The sequence below is a fragment of the Nycticebus coucang genome, chromosome 10 (genome assembly GCF_027406575.1).
Source record: "Nycticebus coucang isolate mNycCou1 chromosome 10, mNycCou1.pri, whole genome shotgun sequence".
NCBI classification, from domain to species: Eukaryota; Metazoa; Chordata; class Mammalia; order Primates; family Lorisidae; genus Nycticebus; species Nycticebus coucang.
The window spans coordinates 106,219,452-106,240,630 of record NC_069789.1 but is presented as its reverse complement, the minus strand read 5'-3'; the positions used below and the strand labels follow the sequence as shown (position 1 = coordinate 106,240,630).

The 21,179-nt window shown below is 50.1% G+C and overlaps 1 protein-coding gene across 1 annotated transcript in view; it reads left to right on the top strand.

Annotated features, from left to right (window-relative positions):
* The first annotated feature begins 5,241 nt into the window (after positions 1 to 5,241).
* Positions 5,242 to 21,179, top strand: part of IL6R (interleukin 6 receptor) — a 63,712-nt gene continuing 47,774 nt past the window's right edge. The window contains exon 1 of the mRNA XM_053604502.1: positions 5,242 to 5,628. Coding sequence (XP_053460477.1) covers positions 5,319 to 5,628 — 310 coding nt within the window. The 5' untranslated portion in view covers positions 5,242 to 5,318. The remainder of the gene's footprint in view (positions 5,629 to 21,179) is intronic.

Below are 21,179 nucleotides of genomic sequence, written 5' to 3'. Positions count from 1 at the left end.
CAGCCTCCCGAGTAGCTGGGATCACAGGCGCCTGCCACAACACCTGGCTATTTTTTGTTGCAGTTTGTCTGGGGCCAGGTTTGAACCCGCCACCCTTGGTATATAGGGCCGGTGCCCTACTCATTGAGCCACAGGCACCGCCCAGGGCAGTGATTTTCAACTGATTTGACAAGGCACACTGGTATGCTGTGAGAGGAGCTTAGGTGTGCCACAATTTTTTTAAATTTTTTTTTTTTTTTTTTGTAGAGACAGTCTCACTTTATGGCCCACTGTAGAGTGCCGTGGCCTCACACAGCTCACAGCAACCTCCAACTCCTGGGCTTAAGCGATTCTCCTGCCTCAGCCTCCCGAGTAGCTGGGACTACAGGTGTTAAATTTTTATTTTTATTTTTAATTTCAGCTTGCTTGTTCATCATTCTTCTTCGTTTGAAGTACTTTTTTTTTTTTTGGTTCATTTTCTTTCTTCTTTTTTTCTTTTTTTTTTTTTTGTAGAGACAGAGTTTCACTTTATGGCCCTCGGTAGAGTGCCGTGGCCTCACACAGCTCACAGTAACCTCCAACTCCTGGGCTTAAGCGATTCTCTTGCCTCAGCCTCCCAAGTAGCTGGGACTACAGGCGCCCGCCACAATGCCCGGCTATTTTTTGGTTGCAGTTTGGCGGGGGCCGGGTTTGAACCCGCCACCCTCGGTATATGGGGCCGGTGCCCTACCGACTGAGCCACAGGCGCTGCCCTCTTTCTTCTTTTTTTTCAATGCTTCCTCTGGCGATGCTCTGTCCCGTTGCCTCCCCAGTAGCTGGGATTACAGATGCCCACCACAACGTCTGGCTGTTTTTGATGTTAGTAGAGACGGGGTCTTACTCTGGCTCACTGCTGCTCATACTGGTCTCGAACCTCTGAGCTCAGGCAATCCACCAGCCTTGGCCTCCCACAGTTCTGGGACTACAGGCGTGAGCCACCACGCCCGGCCTAGGTATGCCACAATTTTTAAAGGTCATTAATTAAATTATTTTTGAGTTGGGCATGGTGGCTCACACCTGTGATGCTAGCACTCTGGAAGGCCAAAGCAGGTGAATTGCCTGAGCTCACAGGTTCAAGATCAGCTGAGCCAGAGCGAGACGTCATCTCTAAAAAAAATAGCCGGGCATGGTGGCAGATGCCTGTAATCCCAGTCACTTCGGAGGCTGAGGCAAGAGAATCACTTGAGCCCAAGAGTTTGAGGTTGCTGTGAGCTGTGACGCTACAGCACTCTACCAAGTGTGACAAGTGAGATTCTGTCTCAAAATATATATATATTTTTGAAAGAAGTTTAAAGCACAGTTGGTATATTCTTTTTTTTAAATCATCATAATTTAAGTGTGTTGTGGGAGTTTAACTATAGGTTCAAGTGTGCTGTGAGATAAAAAAGGTTGAAAAACACAGAGCTAGAGGCTAGGGGAGAGTCTGTAGGTCAGTCCAGCACAACCTCACTGTGCTTTCTAGATCATCACTGGCCCTAAAGACAGACTCATGGGGTGATGGAGAACAAAGGGTATGGCTTAAACTCTGGCAGTTGGGAACAGCCCCAACACATCAGCCCAGGCCCAGAGGATGGGGACAGGGTGCGAATCAAAGACTATTTTGAGTCAGGATGTCTGGGATGGTGACCAGCCCTATCAGCAACTGCCTTCTTAAGCAAAAAGTTCACCTCCTAAGACCTCAGTTTCCTTATCCGTGAAGTGAGATAGAAGGAGCAAATGGTGACTAAGTGCCTTTTGGACTCAAAACTCTCTTACAGAGTTATTCTAATGGGGTTTCCTTAGAACCAGGTCTTTAATCTTTTCAGGTCAAAGGTGAGCGTAGAGCCTGGGGGTATGCTCCCTCTAGGGGACTGTGGGGAACTGGGCAGAAGCAGGGAAAAATAAGCTGTAGACACCAGGTTCTGCCCCCCTGTGGTCCCCTTATAGGCTGTGCACCTTGAGTGCCTGTGGCAACACGGCGGGCAGAAGTCCTGCAGGGCCTTTGGTCCTGGGCCCACTGAGACCTCCCTCCATGTGAATCCTGGGCCAGGAGCCAGACCTCACCTAGAGCTGCCAGGTAGCTGTGCATTCTTGAACCAGTCGCCTCATTTCTCTGAGCCTCAGCCTACTCATCTAAAAATTGGGGGCAATAGCTCCCAGCCCTCAGGGTGAAGAACTGCAAAGCAGACTGTGTATGTGAAAGTGTGTTGTAAGCAGCAGCTGAAAGAGGTGCCTGGTTCAAACAAATGAAGCCCTTGGCGTCCCTTTTGCTCTCTGAGGAGGCAGGTCAGGCTGAGTTGCATAACCATTCCCCTTCCCTCCTTTATCAGTGTTTCTCGTAACAAAGCCTAGACTGTTGGTACTAATGGTACTCTGAATTTTGAGCTTCTACTTGGTGTAGAGTTCAGCCAGGGCTTGAAGGAGGTCAGGGAGGTTGCTCAGCACCCATCTGGGGTGAGGTTACATCTCCCAAAAGCCCCCATGGACCAGGCCCTGCTCAGCAGTGAGAACACAGAGATAAGTTTTATGGTGTGGAAGGGAAGATGAGGTGATAGTCAAAGTCAGAATGGGATTTTGAAGGAGTGGAGAGCCTGGACACCTAATGTGATTGTATGGATTATGGGATTCCAGGGAAATAGGAAGGAGACTAGATAGCTTGTTAGAGAAGACAACTGAGCTAAATTTTCAGGGTAAGTAGGAAGGCAATTCCTGGCCAAGGAGATAGTTTGAACAAAAGTGTGGAGGTGAGATACCATAAGCAATATTGTAGAAACATAATTAGATGCAAAGCAAGGAGATGCAGAAAGTGAGGCTGGGAAGGTAAAGATGGACCAGGTGTTTTAATGTGAACCACAGCACTAATAATTTGTATACTGTTGGCCTCACCTTACAAATCAGGAAATAGAAGCTCAGAGAGGTTAAGAAATATGTCCAAGTCACATAGCTAGCAACTGGCAGAGCCGAGGTGGGAACCTGATCTGTATGAATCCACAGCATGGGCCCCCACCAGTGGATTAGGGAAGGAGAGGTCTGCTTTTGTGCAGAATCCCGGGGTGTGTGTGTTTCCCTAACTGCCTTTTCTTGATTTCAACAGTCTTCTTTTAAGCTCCTATCTGAGTTAAGGGCTTTCAGCAGCCTTCCGGGTTACAGACTGGCAGCTTGTAGTGCCTCTCTGGTTATTTTCAGGTCTGAATGTGCCACAGAGAGGAAAGAGGCAACCGCAGTGGGAACCAGCCTCCAGCCCTGCAGCAACCCCATTTTAAATAGCAGGAGAGAGGGCTGATGGCCAAAAGGTCTACTCTCCAAGATGCCCTGTCTGTGGCATGACTGCAGCAAGCCCATCCAACCAACTTCCAACATAGGCAGATGAGTGTGGATCTGGGCCTGTCTGCCATTACTGATGGTTGTTCCTACAGAAAGTTTCAGATGCATGGCATCTGAGGACTGCATTTTAGAAGCTCTGTCCCTCCATTCCTGGTTCTATCCACTGGGGCCTCTGTCAGGCCATGCCCATTCCAGCAGGAACCTTGGTCTGCATTGGGATCAGCCTGAAAACCCAAAGTGGAAAAAAAATTCTTTTTTTTTTTTTTTGAGACAGTCTCACTTTGTCACCCTCGGTAGAGTGCCATGGCGTCACAGCTCAGAGCAATCTCCAACTCCTGGGGTTACCCGCCACCCTCGGTATATGGGGCTGCGCCCTACCCACTGAACCACAGGCGCTGTCCGGAAAAACACATTCTAAGGAAAAGTTACTGTTCGAGAATCTTCTCAGCCTGAACCTTATTTCAGCATTTTTATTTCCCTCCAGATTCATCACTAAGGCCATCTTATCAGCTTCAGGCTCTATGAGGAACATTGATGGGCCCGCTAAGAGGTCCTTGTGACTGCTCTGGAACCCGAGTGCTGATTTTTTTTTTTTTTTGTAGAGACAGAGTCTCACTGTACTGCCCTTGGGTAGAGTGCCGTGGCGTCACACGGCTCACAGCAACCTCTAACTCTTGGGCTTACGCGATTCTCTTGCCTCAGCCTCCCGATTTTTTTTTTTTTTTTTTGAGACAGAGCCTCAAGCTGTCGCCCTGGGTAGAGTGCTGTGGCATCACAGCTCACAGCAACCTTCAACTCCTTGGCTCAAGCGATTCTCCTGCCTCCACCTCCCAAGTAGCTAGGACTACAGGCACCCGCCACAATGCCTGGCTTTTTTTTTTTTTTTTGGTTGCAGCCGTCATTGTTGAATCCTGGGCTGGATTCAAACCCACCAGCTCAGGTGTATGTGGCTGGTGCCTTAGCTGCTTGAGCCACAAGTGCCCAGCCGTGAGTGCTGGTTTCTTACTCTTCAAGGAAGAAGGGCAGACAGGCAGGTTCTGTCTACTCTACCTCTATTGAACATCTGTGGCTCAGAGTTTGTCAGGTGCTTGGATGCTGTCTCTCAGAGTTGTGGTAATAACTCTGTCTGCTGTAGGCTTTCTCACTTCTGACAGATGAGGAAACAGATGTAGAGATTCTGAACAGAAGACACAACACACAGGCCAGGTGCAGTGCCTCATGCCTGTAATCCCAGCATTCTGGGAGGCCGAGGAGGGAGGATTCCTTCAGCTCAGGAGTTTGAGACCCAGCTACTAAGGAGGCTGAGGCAGGAGGATCAATCGCTTGAGTGTTGAGATTGCTGTGAGCTATGATGCAATGGCACTCTACCCAGGGAAACAGAGTGAGACTCTGTCAAAAAAAAAAAAAGAAAGAAAGAAAGAAAAGAAAAGTCACAACATAATAGGTGGCAGATGTGGATGAGAACCCAGGACTATGAAGTCCAAACCATTTCCTTCCCTCTACTGCATCCTTCGAGGAGCCGCTGAGCAGACAGAACGTGGGGGTAGTGAGGCTTCGACGCCTCAGGCTGATTAATCAGAACCTCTGGCTGTCTGACTCCGACGGCGGTTGTTTTTAGGGCTCCCTAGGTAATTCCAGTTACCCTAACGGTAGGAGGCACATCGCCTCCTCGAAGGCTTTCCAGGTGTGTCTTTCACAGCATAATCCTGTTCACGAAACCAAAAATCAAAACTGAGCCAGTGGTGGCTAACATCCCCTTCCCTCGTCTACAGCACTGGGGGCGGGGAAGGGCGCCCGGGTATCGCCCGCGGGCCCTGCCTTGCGCTCAGGTGCGGCGACGCTGCAGGAAGCCTCCCCCTGCACTCCGCCGGCCAGCGGGGCTATTGCGCCATCCGCCTCGGCTTTCGTAACCGCGCCCTGGGACAGCCAAAAGACGCTCCAGCGCAAGTTCCTCAAATGTTTTCCTGCGTTGCCAGGACCGGCTGCTTCTCTGAGTCATGTGCGAGCGGGGAGGCGCGCTGACGCCGAGCGGGCCCAGTGCGAGCCGAGCCGACAGCCGCGCGCGGAGCCGAGGGACACTCCGTGTGTGCGAAGCGCGGGGTCTGTGGCGATGGGGGCTGCCCCTGGGGCTTGAGCCCGCCCGCCGCCCCGCCCCTGCTGCTTGGTTCCCGCCCGCCCGCCCGTCTGCCTTTTGGGGACGGTGGGACATTGGCAGAGGAGGAAGCATGCTGGCCGTCCACTGCGCACTGCTGGCCGTCCTGCTGGCCGCCCCGGGGGTGGCGCTGGTCCAGGACTGCCCTGAGCTTGGTAAGGGCTTCGAGCGCACCTAAGGGCTGGGGCAGCTGGTGCCTGTTGGGGGGTGGGGGTGGGGAAACCGCTGTCATCGCCGCAGACGGCGGGTAGCCTGGAGGGAGGGAAGAAGGTAGGACTGAGGCTAGCTTGGGTCCCTGAGGGCACAAGGGGCTGGCCCAGGGCTGAACCAGCTGTGGGGATGTGGTCAGTCGCTCTTCCGTCCTCTAATGCGTCCTGCACACTTGGCCGGGAGCTCCCTGCCGTCTGTGTACAGGACTTGGTGTGTCTCCTTTCCTGTGCCCCCAGGAGGCTTTACCCCACTGCGCCCTGCATTCCTCTAAGGGGGGGGGTGGTGGCAGGCCTTAGCAGGGCGGTGTTCCTGCCTGGGGCGGTTTCTCCCTCTGCTTTGGGGGCCACCTGCTTTCTCCCCAGACCCTTGTGGGTGTGCGTGCTGACAGTGCCCTGACTGAGGAGGGACTGACATCATGGGCGCTGAGTCACGGCTCCCCTTCTGCACTGGCTCACTTCAGTAGACACGAGAGCTGGACAAGCAGAGTGCTCCGTCCTGAGAATTTAACTAAGTGGGGAGCCTGGCAAGGGAGTGGGACTTCCTGGGGCTGGCAGGCGCTGGACTCCCCTTCCAGCGGAGAGGAGGAAGGGGGAGGGAGAGCCGTGGGGCGCTTGTTGCTCCTGCCACTGTAGTCTGGGCCTGGCAGTCAGGCCTTTCTACCGGCTCTGGCTGCATGCCTGCTCTCTGGAGCAGCTGGGCAACTGCTTCTCTAGAGGGTTATTTTAGGGTCTGAGTACTTTTTTGAGGACACAGCAGAACACCAGCCAGCAGGCTACTGAATAGATGGCTGGAGAGGCCAAAGCCCTGGTTGATGCTGTGCTCCTGCCCTGGGTGAACCCCCATTTGATCTCTCTCTCTGGGGAGGTAAATCTACAACTAGAGACTGGGCTGGCGTGCCCAGGGTCTCTTCGCTTTCTGGGTGGTTGTAGTCTTTTCCACTGGAAAAGAAAAAGAGATTTCGTTTTTGAATATACATTTGTAACTCCCGCCAGTAACAGCCACTGAGGCCTCCTGTCTTTACACATGTTTTCCTCATCCTCCACTGTGTCTACATGTAACTTTGTTTGGAAGAGGAGACTGAGGTTCAGAGAGGTTGGGACAGGAAGTCATAGGTCCTTTTGGTGGAGGGCTCCCCCTCCCATAGCTGTGTGCTCCAGTGATGGGATACCTAAGACTCCCAAATATAGAATTACACCAGTAGGCAGAGAGGGAGTCGTTGGGGGCCTCATCTGGCTGAATGCTAGGGCAGAGGGGCTGAGGGAGGGGAAGTGGAGGCCCTGGCCTGCCTATGGCGGTGACAGAAGGGGACCAAGTAATTTAAGGCCTTGGTGGGAGCTCCCTTGCCTGCCTTTGTTGCTGCTCAGACTGCACCTTAGGGCTGCTGCCCCAGGGAGGTTATTGCTGTTACTGCCATCTCCTTTTGCTCCTGAGTGGCTGCAAGGCACTTCAAAGACATCTGGTTGCGGTCAGCTCTCTGTTTCTCTGGTGCTCAGAAAGGATGGGCAAGGTGGCCTGGATAGCCTTCAAAAGGCAGAAGTGAGAGTCTGGGGAGGAAGTGAAAGCTCTCCTAGCTCAGAAGGAAAACGCAGAGAAGTAGAAATACCCAGCTCCTCTCCCACACCCACTCAAGGCATAAACTGGAGGGTAAAAATTAAGAACTTGTACAGGAAGCTTGGAGCAAATGACTGAGACGTTTCATTTTAGAGAAGTGAGGAGCAGAGAGGGTAGCAGAGGCTGGAGCTGGCCGAGTGGGGAAATCCATGGGCTCTGAGGTTGTGGAGTTCAGGTAGCCAGGCTGCAGGTTTTCCTCGGAATCAGTGGTTGTCCAAGTGTCCAGGATCGGCCGGGACTCCTCAGTGTGCTTGCTGTCTGGAGCCCTGGACTGTCTGGGACTCAGGCTTCTCCCAGCTCCAGGTGCTGGGCGTGGAAGCCCTGAAGTTGGGTGACTCAAGTTCCCTCTTACTTCTGCAATGCTAGAAAATACGCAAAACAAGTATAAATGCCTTTAAATATCTCAAAGTCCTGTCTCAACATACGAATTACCCTGTAGGGCAACCTCTTTTCACCTCTAATACCTATATGCATTCCTAGCCTCACCCTAAATCAGTGTTTCTCCAGAGGATAATTCTGAGTCTAGCATCAGATTTGGCATTTGTTTTGGGGGTGAGAGAGCTTGTTAAAAATACTGGTTCTTGGTCCCCACCCAAATACAGAGCAGTGGTCCTGGGGAAATGTCCTTTTTGACAAACTGCCCCTTGTGGTTCTTAGATCCTGCTATGTTTGGAAGCCCTCTAATTGATCCGTGTGAGTGAGGACCCGATTGAAGTCCTTCCCCCACGGGGCCCTTCCTCACCCGAGATCCTGCCTTGCTTTGGCTCTGCGCCTCGTTTATTCATTCCAACAAACATTTGTTGAATCTGTCTGTGTAAAGCCTATGAGGTCTGTGTGGGATCAGCCACAGACTCAATCCTAAAAGGAGCCTGAAAATAGTCGCGTGTAAATCCTGAGAAAACCCAGACTCTGACCTGGCCAACTTGTTACCGGTTACCCATGGATAAACTGCCAGGGGCAGGAGATGTGCTTCAAGGCAGGGAGCTCCTTTCTTGAGGACCGAGATGCCAGGGCTTGCTGACCCTGACTGCATTGTCTTATCTGGGACTCTCAGCAAAATGGGTGAATAAATACCCCCTTCACGTGGTATTTGCAAGGATCACATAAAGTGCCCTCACTGCTCACGGATGTGAGTATCCACCCTTCCCTACTTTGCCCCACACTGACCCACCAGGCCTGTAGGACACAGAGCAAGTCTCCTTTTTCAGGCTTCTTTTAGGATTGAGTCTGTGGCCGATCCCACACAGAGCGAACATCTCCTGTCACTGAAGCTGTGCACTGTGATATGGTAGCCACTAGCCATGTGTGACTATTTTTAGAGACAGAGTCTTATTTTGTCGCCCTCGGTAGAGTGCTGTGGCGTTACAGCTCACAGCAACCTCCAGCTCTTGGGCTTAGGCAATTGTCTTGTTTCATCCTCCCAAGTAGCTGGGACTACAGGCACCCGCCACAACGCCCGGCTATTTTTTTTGTTGCAGTTTGGCCGGGACCGGATTCGTACCCACCACCCTTGGTATATAGAGCAGAGCCCTACTCACTGAGCCACAGGCACCACCTATGTGTGACCATTTAAATTTAATTAGGGCCCAGGAGCAATGGCTCACTCCTGTAATCTCAGCATTCTGGGAGGTTGAGGCGGGTAGATTGCTTGAGCTTAGAAATTCAAGACCAGCCTGAGCCAGAGTGTGACCCTGTCTCTACTAAAAATAGAAAAACTAGCTGGACACTATGGTGGGTGCCTATAGTCCCAGCTGCTCGGGAGGTTGAGGCAGGAGGATCGCTTGAGCCTAGGAGTTTGAGGTTGTTATGAACTATGATGCCATAGCACTCTACCCAGGGCAACAGAGTGAGACTCTGTCTCAAAAAATTAATAAATAATAAATTTAGCTACTCGGGAGGCTGAGGCAGGAGAATCGCTTAAGCCCAGGAGTTGGAGGTTGCTGTGAGCTGTGTGAGGCCGAGGCACTCTACCGAGGGCCATAAAGTGAGACTCTGTCTCTACAAAAAAAAAAAAAATAAATAAATAAATAAATAAATTTAAATTGTTAAAATTAAATCAAATTAAAAATTTAGTTATTTAATTTCTTTCTTTTTTCTTTTTTTGAGACAGTCTCACTTTGTCGCCCTCTATAGAATACTGTAGTGTCATAGCTCACAGCAACCTCCAACTGTTGGGCTGAAGTGATTCTCTTGCCTCATCCTCCCTAGTAGCTTGAACTACAGGCGCCTGCCACAACACCCGGCTATTTTTAGAGATGAGATCTCGCTGTGGCTCAGACTGGTCTCAAACCTGTGAACTCAGGGCAATCCACCCACCGTGGCCTCCCAGAGTGCTAGGATAATAGGCATAAGCCACCATGCTTGGCCTAAAATTTAGTTTAGTGTTTTTTTTTTTTTGCAGTTTTTGTCTGGGGCTGGGTTTGAACCCGCCACCTCTGGCATATGGGGCCGGCGTCCTACCCCTTTGAGCCACAGGCACCGCCCCTGTTTTTTTTTTTTTTTTGAGACAGAGCCTCAAGCTGTCACCCTGGGTAGAGTGCTGTGGCATCACAGCTCACAGCAACCTCCAACTCCCGGGCTAAAGCGATTCTCCTGCCTCCGCCTCCCAAGTAGCTGAGACTACAGGCAGCTGTCACAACGCCTGGCTATTTTTTGGTTGCAGCCGTCATTGTTGTTTGGTGGCCCGGGCTGGATTTGAACCCACCAGCTCAGGTGTATGTGGCTGACGCCTTAGCCGCTTGAGCCACAGGCGCCAAGCCAAAATTTAGTTCCTTAATTGCTCTAATCACATTTCTTTCTTTTTTTTTTTTGTAGAGACAGAGTCTCACTTTATGGCCCTCGGTAGAGTGCCGTGGCCTCACACAGCTCACAGCAACCTCCAACTCCTGGGCTTAAGCGATTCTCCCGCCTCAGGCTTCCGAGTAGCTGGGATCACAGGCACCCGCCACAACGCCCGACTATTTTTTGGTTGCAGTTTGGCCGGGGCCGGGTTTGAACCCGTCACCCTCGGTATATGGGGCCCGCGCCTTACCGACTGAGCCACAGGCGCCGCCCTCTAATCACATTTCAAGGGCTTGGCAGTCGCATGTGGCCAGAGACTACTGCATTGGCGGTCGCAAAGCATCTCCATCCTCTACCTGGCTGTGCTGGGCTGTGCTGCTCCCATTTTCTCCAGAGGTTTTCCACTGTCCCCCTACTCCTCCCTCCGAACACAGCTTATTTTGTACAGGAGGTGGCTTGGGCTTCAGAGCCAGGGGATCTGTACCTCACCCTGCCATAGAAAAGCCATGTGGCCTTGGGCATGTGGTTTGATTTCTCTGAGACCCAAACCCAGAAAATATAAGAAATTATGCTACTTTGGAGAGTGGTTATAAAGATCAAGTGAACAGAGTGTTTAGACAAGTTCTTAGCATAGAGCAAGTACTTAAATAATTGTGGCCAATTGTTCATTCATTCCAGAAAGACACTTTGAGCCAATTCTGTTCTAGGCACTATTCTGAGATACAATGGTGAACAAAACAGATAAATCGCTGGCTTCCTTATTTGAGCTTCCTTCTAATGGCGGAGACAATTAAAGGCTATAAATTAAACATAGGGCATGCGAGTGACTAGTGCCAAGAAGAAAAAATAAAGCAGGGGAGGGAGATGGGCACCGTGTGTTTGCTGGGGTGGGGGCTGGGAAGGCCTCGTGGAGAAGGTAATATTTGAGTGAAGTCCTGAAGGAAATATTAGAATATTTGAGGATTCCCTGTACTCCCGTCTTGGACAGGAAAATCCCTACGTCCTCTTTGGCAGGCTGTCCCATCTGAGGGTCCATTCTGCTCTGAAGTAGAGGGCTCCATGGGGACACATGGGTGTCCCTGCCCTGGAGAAGCTCAGAGGTACCTCTGGGGCCACAAGTCCTCAGCCTTGCAGCCCTTCTTACTTCAGCTGAACAGAGAAGTAACTAAAACGTTTCTCTGCCGCACCAGAGACCCCTGAATGCTGAGTGCTAAGGGGGAGTTGGTACAGAAAGGCTTCTATCCCTTAGGTCCTGTGGAGTTTTATTTTGTTTATTTTTTGTAGAGATAGAGTCTCACTTTGTCGCCCTTGGTAGAGTGCTATGGTGTCTCAGCTCACAACAACTCCGGGCTTAGGCAATTCTCTTGCCTCAGCCTCCCAAGTAGCTCGGACTACAGGCACCTGCCACAACGCCTAGCTATTTTTTTTTTGTTGTTGTTGTTATTGTTGCGGTTTGGCTGGGGTGGGTTTGAACCCACCACCCTTGATATATGGGGCCGGCACCCTATCCACTGAGCCACAAGCGCCGCCCTTTTTTTTTTTTTTTTTTTGTGGAGACAGAGTCTCACTTTATGGCCCTTGGTAGAGTGCCGTGGCCTCACACAGCTCACAGCAACCTCCAACTCCTGGGCTTAAGCGATTCTCTTGCCTCAGCTTCCCGAGTAGCTGGGACTACAGGTGCCTGCCGCAACACCTGGCTATTTTTTGGTTGTAGTTTGGCCGGGGCCGGGTTTGAACCCGCCCTCAGTATATGGGGCCAGCGCCCTACCGACTGAGCCACAGGTGCCGCCATGCACCGCCCTTTTTGTTTGTTTTTGAGACAGAGTCTCAAGCTGTCCTCCTGGGTAGAGTGCTGTGGCATCATAGCTCACAGCAACCTCCAACTCTTGGGCTTAAGAGATCCTCTTGCCTTGGTCTTTCTTTCTTTCTTTTTTCCTTCCTTCCTTCCTTTTCCTTTTCCTTTCTTTCTTTCTGTATTTTGAGACAAAGCCTCACTATGTCAATCTCAACCTCTTTGGGCTTAAGCGGTTCTCTTACCTCAGCCTCCCAAGTAGCTGGGACCACAGGCGCCCACCATAATGCCTGGCTATTTTTTGGTTGCAGTTGTCATTGATGTTTAGCTGGCCCGGGCTGGGTTTGAACCTGCCACCCTTGGTGCATGTGGCTGGCGCCGTAACCTGTGCTATGGGCGCCACCCAGTTTTTCTGTTTTTAGTAGAGATAGGGCCTTGCTTTTGCTCAGGCTGGTCTCAAACTCCTGAGCTCAAGCAGTCCACCCACCTTGGCCTTCCAGAGTGCTAGGAATACAGGCGTGAGCCACTGCGCCCGGCCGGTCCTGTGGAGTTTCTTTCCTGGAATTAGTCTGTATTCTTTGTCTTTTCCTCTTGCCTCGAGATCTGAAGAGGTCAAGAGTCTCCAGCAGAGTCAGAGGCTTTGATGCCACTGACTGGGTTCACCCTGAGTTTAGCTCACCCTCAGCAGCCTCCCCACTAGCTCCTGTCCCTTGTCAGCTCTGCCCTCAGCAATGTTCTCCTGAGGACCTGCATCCAGGCTGTCTCCCTACACCTGTTCTGAATTGGTTCCGACTCCGCTTCCCAACTTCCTTTCCCCGAAGCACCCTTTGGACTTCCCTCTGTGATGGTTGACAACTGTCACCATTCACTGAGTGCCAGCTGCACTGTTCAGGCCGTTAACACCTGTGTTCTCATTTATTCTTCATGACACCTTAGGTCAGAGGAGTGTTGGCCACACTGCCTGGATGGTGGGCTGCAGAATAGCATTGGAGGGCAGTTTGACACCCATGTAAACTGAGGTGTCTGTTAGACGCTAAGAGAGTAAGGAAGAAGCTGAGTAAGGGCTGGATGCAGGAATCAGGATTTTGGGGATGAGGAATGAGCCTGACACATGAACTTGGGAGCTGTCTGCAGGTAGATATTATTTCAAGCCTTGAGAGTGGCTGAGTTACCTTGAGAATGTGGATGGAGAAGAGGCCCAGGGGCTCTTCCTTTCTCAGGAAGGAGCACACCAACCTTCTGAAACTGGAGGAGGAGGAACTGGGGAAGGAGAAAGGTCGGGAGAGTCAGAGTCCTGAAAGCTCCATGAGGGCGGTGTGTTCAAGAGAAAGAGCAGCCAGTGTCAAGTGCTGCCGGGAGGTTAAGAAAAGGATGACTGACACTTGGCCAGAGGGTTTAGCAACAGGCAGGCCATTGGTGGTGGCCTTGATGTGAGAGTTTTGGTGAAATAGCAGGAGTTAAAGGCTGATAGGGGTGGATTCAAGAGAGAACAGGGGGAAGAAAATCATAGATAGTAGGTATAGGCCACACTTTGAGGAGTTTAGCTATGAAGAGGAGTAAAGATAATAAGTGGGGTTAAAAAAAAAAAAAAGGAATAGGGCGGTGCCTGTGGCTCAGTCGGTAAGGTGCCGGCCCCATATACCGAGGGTGGTGGGTTCAAACCCAGCCCCGGCTGAACTGCAACCAAAAAATAGCCGGGCGTTGTGGCGGGCGCCTGTAGTCCCAGCTACTCGGGAGGCTGAGGCAAGAGAATCGCTTAAGCCCAGGAGTTGGAGGTTGCTGTGAGCTGTGTGAGGCCACGGCACTCTACCGAGGGCCATAAAGTGAGACTCTGTCTCTACAGAAAAAAAAAAAAATAGGAATAATGAAAGGGAGTTGTTTGTTGGCTGGAGAAATGGGGTCAACAAAAGGGAACTGTTTCTTTTTCTTTTTTTTTTTTTTTGTGCAAGGTCTCCCTCTGTTACCCAGGCTGGAGTGCAGGGGTGTGAGCATAGCTCACTGTAACCTTGAATTCCTGTCTTAAGCTATTCTCCCACCTCAGCTTCCCAAGAGGCTCGGACTATGGGTATGTGCCACCAACCCTCTAATTTTTAATTTTTTTGAAGACAGTGGGTCTTGGTATGTTGCTAAACTGGTCTTGAACACTTGGGCTTAAGTGATCCTCCTGCATTGGACTCTTGAAGTGCTGAGATTATAGGCATGAGCCACCATGCTTGTTGCCCTCGGTAGAGTGATGTGGTGTCATACTTCATAGCAACCTCAAACTCTTGGGTTCAAGCAATTCTCTTGCCTCAGCAACAGACGATTACAGGTGGCTCATGCCTGTAATCCTAGCACTTTGGGAGGCCAAGGCAGGTGGATTGCCTGAGCTCACAGGTTCAAGACCAGCCTGAGCAAGTGGGAGCTCCTGTCTCTAAAAAATAGCTGGGCATGGGGCGGCGCCTGTGGCTCAGTCGGTAAGGCACCGGCCCCATATACCGAGGGTGGCGGGTTCAAACCCGGCCCCGGCTGAACTGCAACCAAAAAATAGCTGGGTGTTGTGGCGGGCACCTGTACTCCCAGCTACTTGGGAGGCTGAGGCAAGAGAATCGCTTAAGCCCAGGAGTTGGAGGTTGCTGTGAGCTGTGTGATGCCATGTCACTCTACCGAGGGCCATAAAGTGAGACTCTGTCTCTACAAAAAAAAAAAAATAGCCGGGCATTGTGGCAGGCACCTGTAGTCCCAGCCACTTGGGAGACTGTGATAAGAGAATTGCTTGAGCCCAAGAGTTTGAAGTTGCTGTGATCTATAACGCCATGGCACTGTACTGAAGGTGACCAAGTGAGACTCTGTCTCAATAAATAAATACAAGATGAGTGGAATATCAGCATGACATGCTGATGAAAGTGATTAGTACAAATCCAAAAATTGACAGAGAGAGGTGAGAATCACTGAAGTGATGTTTTTGAGTAGGCAAGAGGAAACTGAGGCTCAGAGAGGTTAATTAAGTTGATCAAGATCACACAGGAAGGAAGTGACACGGGGCTCCAAACCCTGCACTTTCCACTATATCATACGTTCTGCCAATAAGCCCAACCCTTCTTAAGGCACAGGTATAGCAAGGTCATCATCCTCTGTCTTTCCCGTGTCCACAATAGAGATTTGCCAGCACCATACCTACTGGTGTGACAGTTATAGCCCTCTCCTGCCCCAGGAAGTTCCCGCTGCCCCATTCTTTGTACTGAAGATACCAAAGGGCCTGGTATATAATTTCAGCCATGGCACTGTGGCACAGTCCTTCCCCACCCTGATAGCCATTTATTCCACTCTCTGTCAGGGGAATGTCTTGTAATCATACATCACTACACATGGGCTTTCTCTGTCTCTGAGAGAGGCAGCTGCTGGTGTAGCAGAGAGAAAGCAGCTTTGGGAGCAGGCAATCCAGGCCTATCTCCTTGCTACCCACTTAACCAGGCAAGGGACCTTTGGACCACCACTTCAAGCCTGCAAGTATACAATACTTTTTTTCACAAACAAAAGTGAATGCCATGCTGTGTGGCATTCTTAGAGCGTGCTGTGAACATGCTTTTTAAGAAATTAAAAGCGAAGAGATCATTTTAAATCTAAAAAAAAAAAGAGTGAATGCTTGATGAATATTATTGATCCTAAGAGCCTATTTTGATGGGGAGGCTATTGCATGAGGATTTTTTTTTTTTTTTGAGATAGAGTTTCACGTTGTCACCCTCCGTACAGTGCCGTGGCATCAGCTCACAGCAACCTCCAACTCCTGGGCTTAGGCAATTCTCTTGCCTCAGCCTCCCAAGTAGCTGGGACTACAGGTGCCCGCCACAATGCCCGGCTAGTTTTTTTTTTTTTTTGCAGTTTGGCCAGGGCCGGGTTTAAACCTGCCATCCTCAGTATATGGGGCCGGTGCCCTACTCGCGGAGCCACAGGAGCCGCCCAGGATTTTCTTATAGAAAAGGAGAAAGAGGCACTAGTGCAGTGGGACTAATAATACAATCACGCTTTTTTTTTTTTTTTTGTAGAGACAGAGTCTCACTTTATGGCCCTCGGTAGAGGGCCGTGCCCTCACACAGCTCACAGCAACCTCCAACTCCTGGGCTTAAGCGATTCTCTTGCCTCAGCCTCCCGAGTAGCTGGGACTACAGGCACCCGCCACAACACCCAGCTATTTTTTGGCTGCAGTTTGGCTGCAGTTTGGCTGGGGCAGGTTTGAACCCACCACCCTCGGTATATGGGGCCGGTGCCTTACTGACTGAGCCACAGGCGCCACCCTCTTTTTTTTTTTTTTTTTGAGACACAGTCTCACTATGTCGTCCTCAGTAGAGTGCCATGGTATCAGAACTCACAGCAACCTCAAACTCTTGGGCTTAAGTGATTCTCTTGCCTCCGCCCCAGGACTACAGCTGGGACTATAGGTGCCTGTCACAATGCCCGGCTATTTTTTTGTTGCAGTTGTCATTGTTGTTTAGCTGGCCTGGGCTGGGTTTGAACCCGCCAGCCTGGGTGCATGTGGGTGGTGCCATAACCACTGTGCTGTAGGCCCCAAGCCTATTGCTCTTATTTTTTGAGAGATTATGTATGTTCTGAGAATAGTACTATGGTGTTTACATTAATCGTTGAATGTAATCCTCACAACAGTATTTGCAATGGCTATGATTATTATTTCCATTTATGGATGGGAAAAGTGAGGCCTAGAGAGGCAGAGTAACTAGCCTGAGGTCACATTAGTGAGTGACTTAGCGAGGGCTCTGGAACTTGATTATGTCAAATCCTGAGCTTGAGCTCATGACCACTGTACCTAGTGGACTAGGAAAGAGTTCACTCATTTCCGTCAGAGAACTTCTTTTATTTTCTTTTTAGCATTTAATTATATGAATATACCGAGTTTATTTACCTGGTCCTTTTTGTTTGTTTTTGAGACAGGGTCTGGCTCTGTTGCCCTGTATTAAGTGCTGTGGTATCAGCCTAGCTCACAGCAACCTCACACTCCTGGGCTGAAGTGATCTTTTTGCTTCAGCCTCCCAAGTAGATGGGACTATAGGTGCCCACCCCCGTGCCTGGCTAATTTTTGTTCTCTGTTTTTCTTCTTTTCTTTTTCCCCTTATAGACTAGGATGGTTTTTCTATTTTTTGTAGAGATAGGGTCTCACTCTTGCTCACACTGGTCTCATACTCCTGGCCTCAAGCAATCCTCCCACCCGTACCTCCCAAGGTGCTAGGATTGTAGGCATGAGCCACAGCCAGGCCCCTGATCCCTTTTTGGTGGATATTTAGTTGATTCCCATCTTACTATTACAGACAGTGCTGAGGGGAAGAACTTTGCATATTCCTCAAATACACCTGTAGAATAAATTCCTTGTAGGGGAACTGATGGGTAAAGGTCATGTGATTTATCATTTTTCAAGAGAATGGAAGTTGCACCTGTACTTCCAGGAATAATATGGGATTGGTTGTGTCCCCACACCCTTGCCATAGTGTATTATTATTTTTTTTTTTTTTTGTGGTTTTTGGCCGGGGCTGGGTTTGAACCCGCCACCTCCGGCATATAGGACCGGCGCCCTACTCCTTGAGCCACAGGCGCCGCCCAACCATAGTGTATTATTAATCTGATGTCTGGTATCTGAGTGGAATTAATCTGTACTTACCTTTTTTTTTTTTTTTTTTTTTTAAGACAGAGCCTCAAGCTGTCGCCCTGGGTAGAGTACTGTGGCATAACAGCTCACAGCAACCTCCGACTCCTGGGCTCAAGCGATTCTCCTGCCTCCCCCTCCCAAGTAGCTGGGACTACAGGCGCCCATCACAAAGCCTGGCTATTTTTTGGTTGCAGCCATCATTGTTGTTTGGCGGGCCTGGGCTGGATTTGAACCCGCCAGCTCAGGTGTATGTGGCTGGCGCCTTAGTTGCTTGAGCCACAGGCGCCGAGCCAATCTGTATTTATCTTATCTGAGTGAGATAGTGTAGATTTTTCCATTTGCATAATCTATTTCTTTTTTTTTCTTTTTTTGTAGAGACAGGGTCTCACTTTATGGCCCTCGGCAGAGTGCCGTTGCGTCACACAGCTCACAGCAACCTCCAACTCCTGGGCTTAAGCGATTCTCTTGCCTCAGCCTCCCGAGTAGCTTGCATAATCTATTTCTTATGACCTGTCTGCTCATGTTCATTGCTCACTCTTTTTTATTTCCTTTAGAGACAGAGTTTCACTTTGTCGCCCTCGGTAGAGTGCTCTGGCGTCACAGCTCACAGCAACCTCCAGCTCCTGGGCTTAGGCGATTCTCTTGCCTCAGCTTTCTTTTTTTTTGCAGTTTTTGGCAGGGGCTGGGCTGAACCCGCCACCTCCGGTATATGGGGCCGGTGCCCTACTCCTTTGAGCCACAGGCGCCGCCCTTGCCTCAGCTTTCTAAGTAGCCGGGACTACAGGCGTCTGCCACAATGCCTGGCTATTTTTTTGTTGCAGTTTGGCTGGGGCCGGGTTTGAACCCACCACCTTTGGTATATGGGGTCGCTGAGGGACAGGCGCCGCCCTCAGTGCTCACTCTTTTTTTTTTTTTTTTTTGTAGAGACAGAGTCTCACTTTATTGCCCTCGGTAGAGTGCTGTGGCATCACACAGCTTACAGCAACCTCCAACTCCTGGGCTTAGGCAATTCTCTTGCCTCAGCCTCCTGAGTAGCTGGGACTACATGTGCTGGCCACAATGCCCGGCTACTTTTTTGTTGCAGTTTGGCCAGGGTCGGGTTCGAACCCGCCACCCTTAGTATATGGGGCCAGCGCCCTACCCACTGAGCCATAGGAGCCACCCTGCTCACTTTTTATTAGGCCATTGATCTGATCGTTTATAGGAGCTCTTAATATATTAAGGAGTCAAGTACCCTGTGATATGAGTTATATATTTTTCCAGTTTATTATTTATCTTTTGACTTTTGTTTTTAGTAGTGGGAGGATGGTTTTTGCTGTGCAGATTTTGTTTTGTTTTACTGTAGTTGAATATATTAGTCTTTTTTTTTTTTATAGATTCTAGGCTTTATGTCATATTTAATAAGATCTTCCCCATGCCAATATTACTTGAAAAGATTCTCCATTTTTTCTGGTACTTTTAAGAATTATACACATTTAAATATTTGATCCGTTTTAAATTTATCCTGGAGGTCTGACCCAACTTTTTTTTGAAACTAAGTCTCAAGCTGTTTCCCTGGGTAGAGTGCGGTGGCATCATAGCTCACAGCAACCTCCGACTCTTGGGCTCAAGTGATCCTCTTGCCTCAGTTTTTCTATTTTTATTTTTTATTTTTTTGTAGAGACAGAGTCTTAGTTTATGGCCCTGGGTAGAGTCCCATGGCATCACACAGCTCACAGCAACCTCCAACTCCTGGGCTTAAGCAATTCTCTTGCCTCAGCCTCCCGAGTAGCTGGGACTACAGGTGCCCGCCACAACGCCCAGCTATTTTTTGGTTGCAGTTTGGCCGGGGCCGGGTTTGAACCCACCACCCTCGGCATATGGGGCCGGCGCCCTACAGACTGAGCCACAGGCGCCGCCCCAGTTTTTCTATTTTTAGTATATTTTTAGTAGAGAGGGGGGTCTCACTTTTGCTCAGGCTGGTTTTGAACTCGTGAGCTGAAGCTATCCCTCAGCCTCCCAGAGTGCTAGGCTTACAGGCGTTAGCCACCACACGAGGCCTGACCCCACCTTTTTTTTCCCAGTCGTACCTTGACATCCTTTTACAGTTTATTGAACAATCCATCTTTTCTCCACTCATTTAAAAGGTTACCTTTAAGCTGGGCACAGCAGCCCATGCCTGTAATCCTAACACTCTGGGAGGTCCAGGCAGGAGGATCCCTTGAACTTAGGAGTACCAGTGAGACCCCCATATCTATTAAAAAGGGAAAAATTAGCCAGGCATGGTGGCTGGTACCTATAGTCGCAGCTGCTCGGGAGGCTGAGGCAGGAGGATTGCTTGAGCCCAAGACTTTGAGGTTGCTATAAAAACGTTACCATTAAAACCTACCCAATTCTGGGCGGCGCCTGTGGCTCAGTTGGTAAGGCGCCGGCCCCATATACCAAGGGTGGCGGGTTCAAACCCGGCCCCGGCTGGACTGCAACCAAAAAATGGCTGGGCGTTGTGGCAAGCGCCTGTAGTCCCAGCTACTCGGGAGGCTGAGGCAAGAGAATCGCTGAAGCTCAGGAGTTGGAGGTTGCTGTGAGCTGGGTGAGGCCACGGCACTCTACCGAGGTCCATAAAGTGAGACTCTGTCTCTACCAAAAAAAAAAAGGAAAAAAAAAAAAAAACCTACCCAATTCTTGGGCGGCGCCTGTGGCTCAAGGAGTAGGGCGCCGGTCCCATATGCCAGAGGTGGCGGGTTCAAACCCAGCCCTGGCCAAAAAAAAAAAAACTACCCAATTCCTGTATACTTGGGGGCTTATACTGCTTCTTGGCATAGTGAATAGTTAAAAGCACAAATTCTGAGGCCCAATTAACTGGATTGAATCCAGGCTTACCCCTAATTATCTATATAAGCTCAACCTCCTCTTCTGTCAGACATTTGGGAAGGTCAAGCTGGTATGTAGTGAGCACTTGGACTAAGCAAGCTATTTTTCCAAAAAGTGGTAAAATTTGCCATCTTAACCATTTTAAAGCATACAGTTCAATAGTGCAGACTCAAGGTTTTGTTTTGTTTTGTTTTTTTGAGATGGGAGGCAGAGAGGGCTGTAACAGTGTGTGCGTGAGTGTGCATGTGTGCACACAAGCTCTAGGCACGTGGGGGTGGGGAGTGGGATGGCTTGAGCTCAGCAGTGGCAGGGATGCAGGAGTAGGGACTTTGGGGCTTGCGTGGAAAGTGCTTTGGCAGTGACCATACCCACAGGAAGTACAGGCTATAGAGGTCTGACACTTGATGAGTTTTCACAAACTGAGGGCACAGGGAGCCACCACACAGGGTAAGAAGGGAACTGCCCCATCTCACAAGTCTCTCTCAGCCCCTCTTAATCTCTCTGCCACACCCCACCTAGATGTTTAAAATCTTGCCGCTTCGCTTCCTCTTGTCTTTTTTTTTTTTTTTGTAGAGACAGAGTCTCACTGTACCGCCCTCGGGTAGAGTGCCGTGGCGTCACACTGCTCACAGCAACCTCTAACTCTTGGGCTTACGCGATTCTCTTGCCTCAGCCTCCTGAGCAGCTGGGACTACAGGCGCTCGCCACAACACCTGGCTATTTTTTTTTTGGTTGCAGTTTGGCTGGGGCTGGGTTTGAACCCACCACCCTCGGCATATGGGGCCGGCGCCCTACTCACTGAGCCACAGGCGCCACCCCGCTTCCTC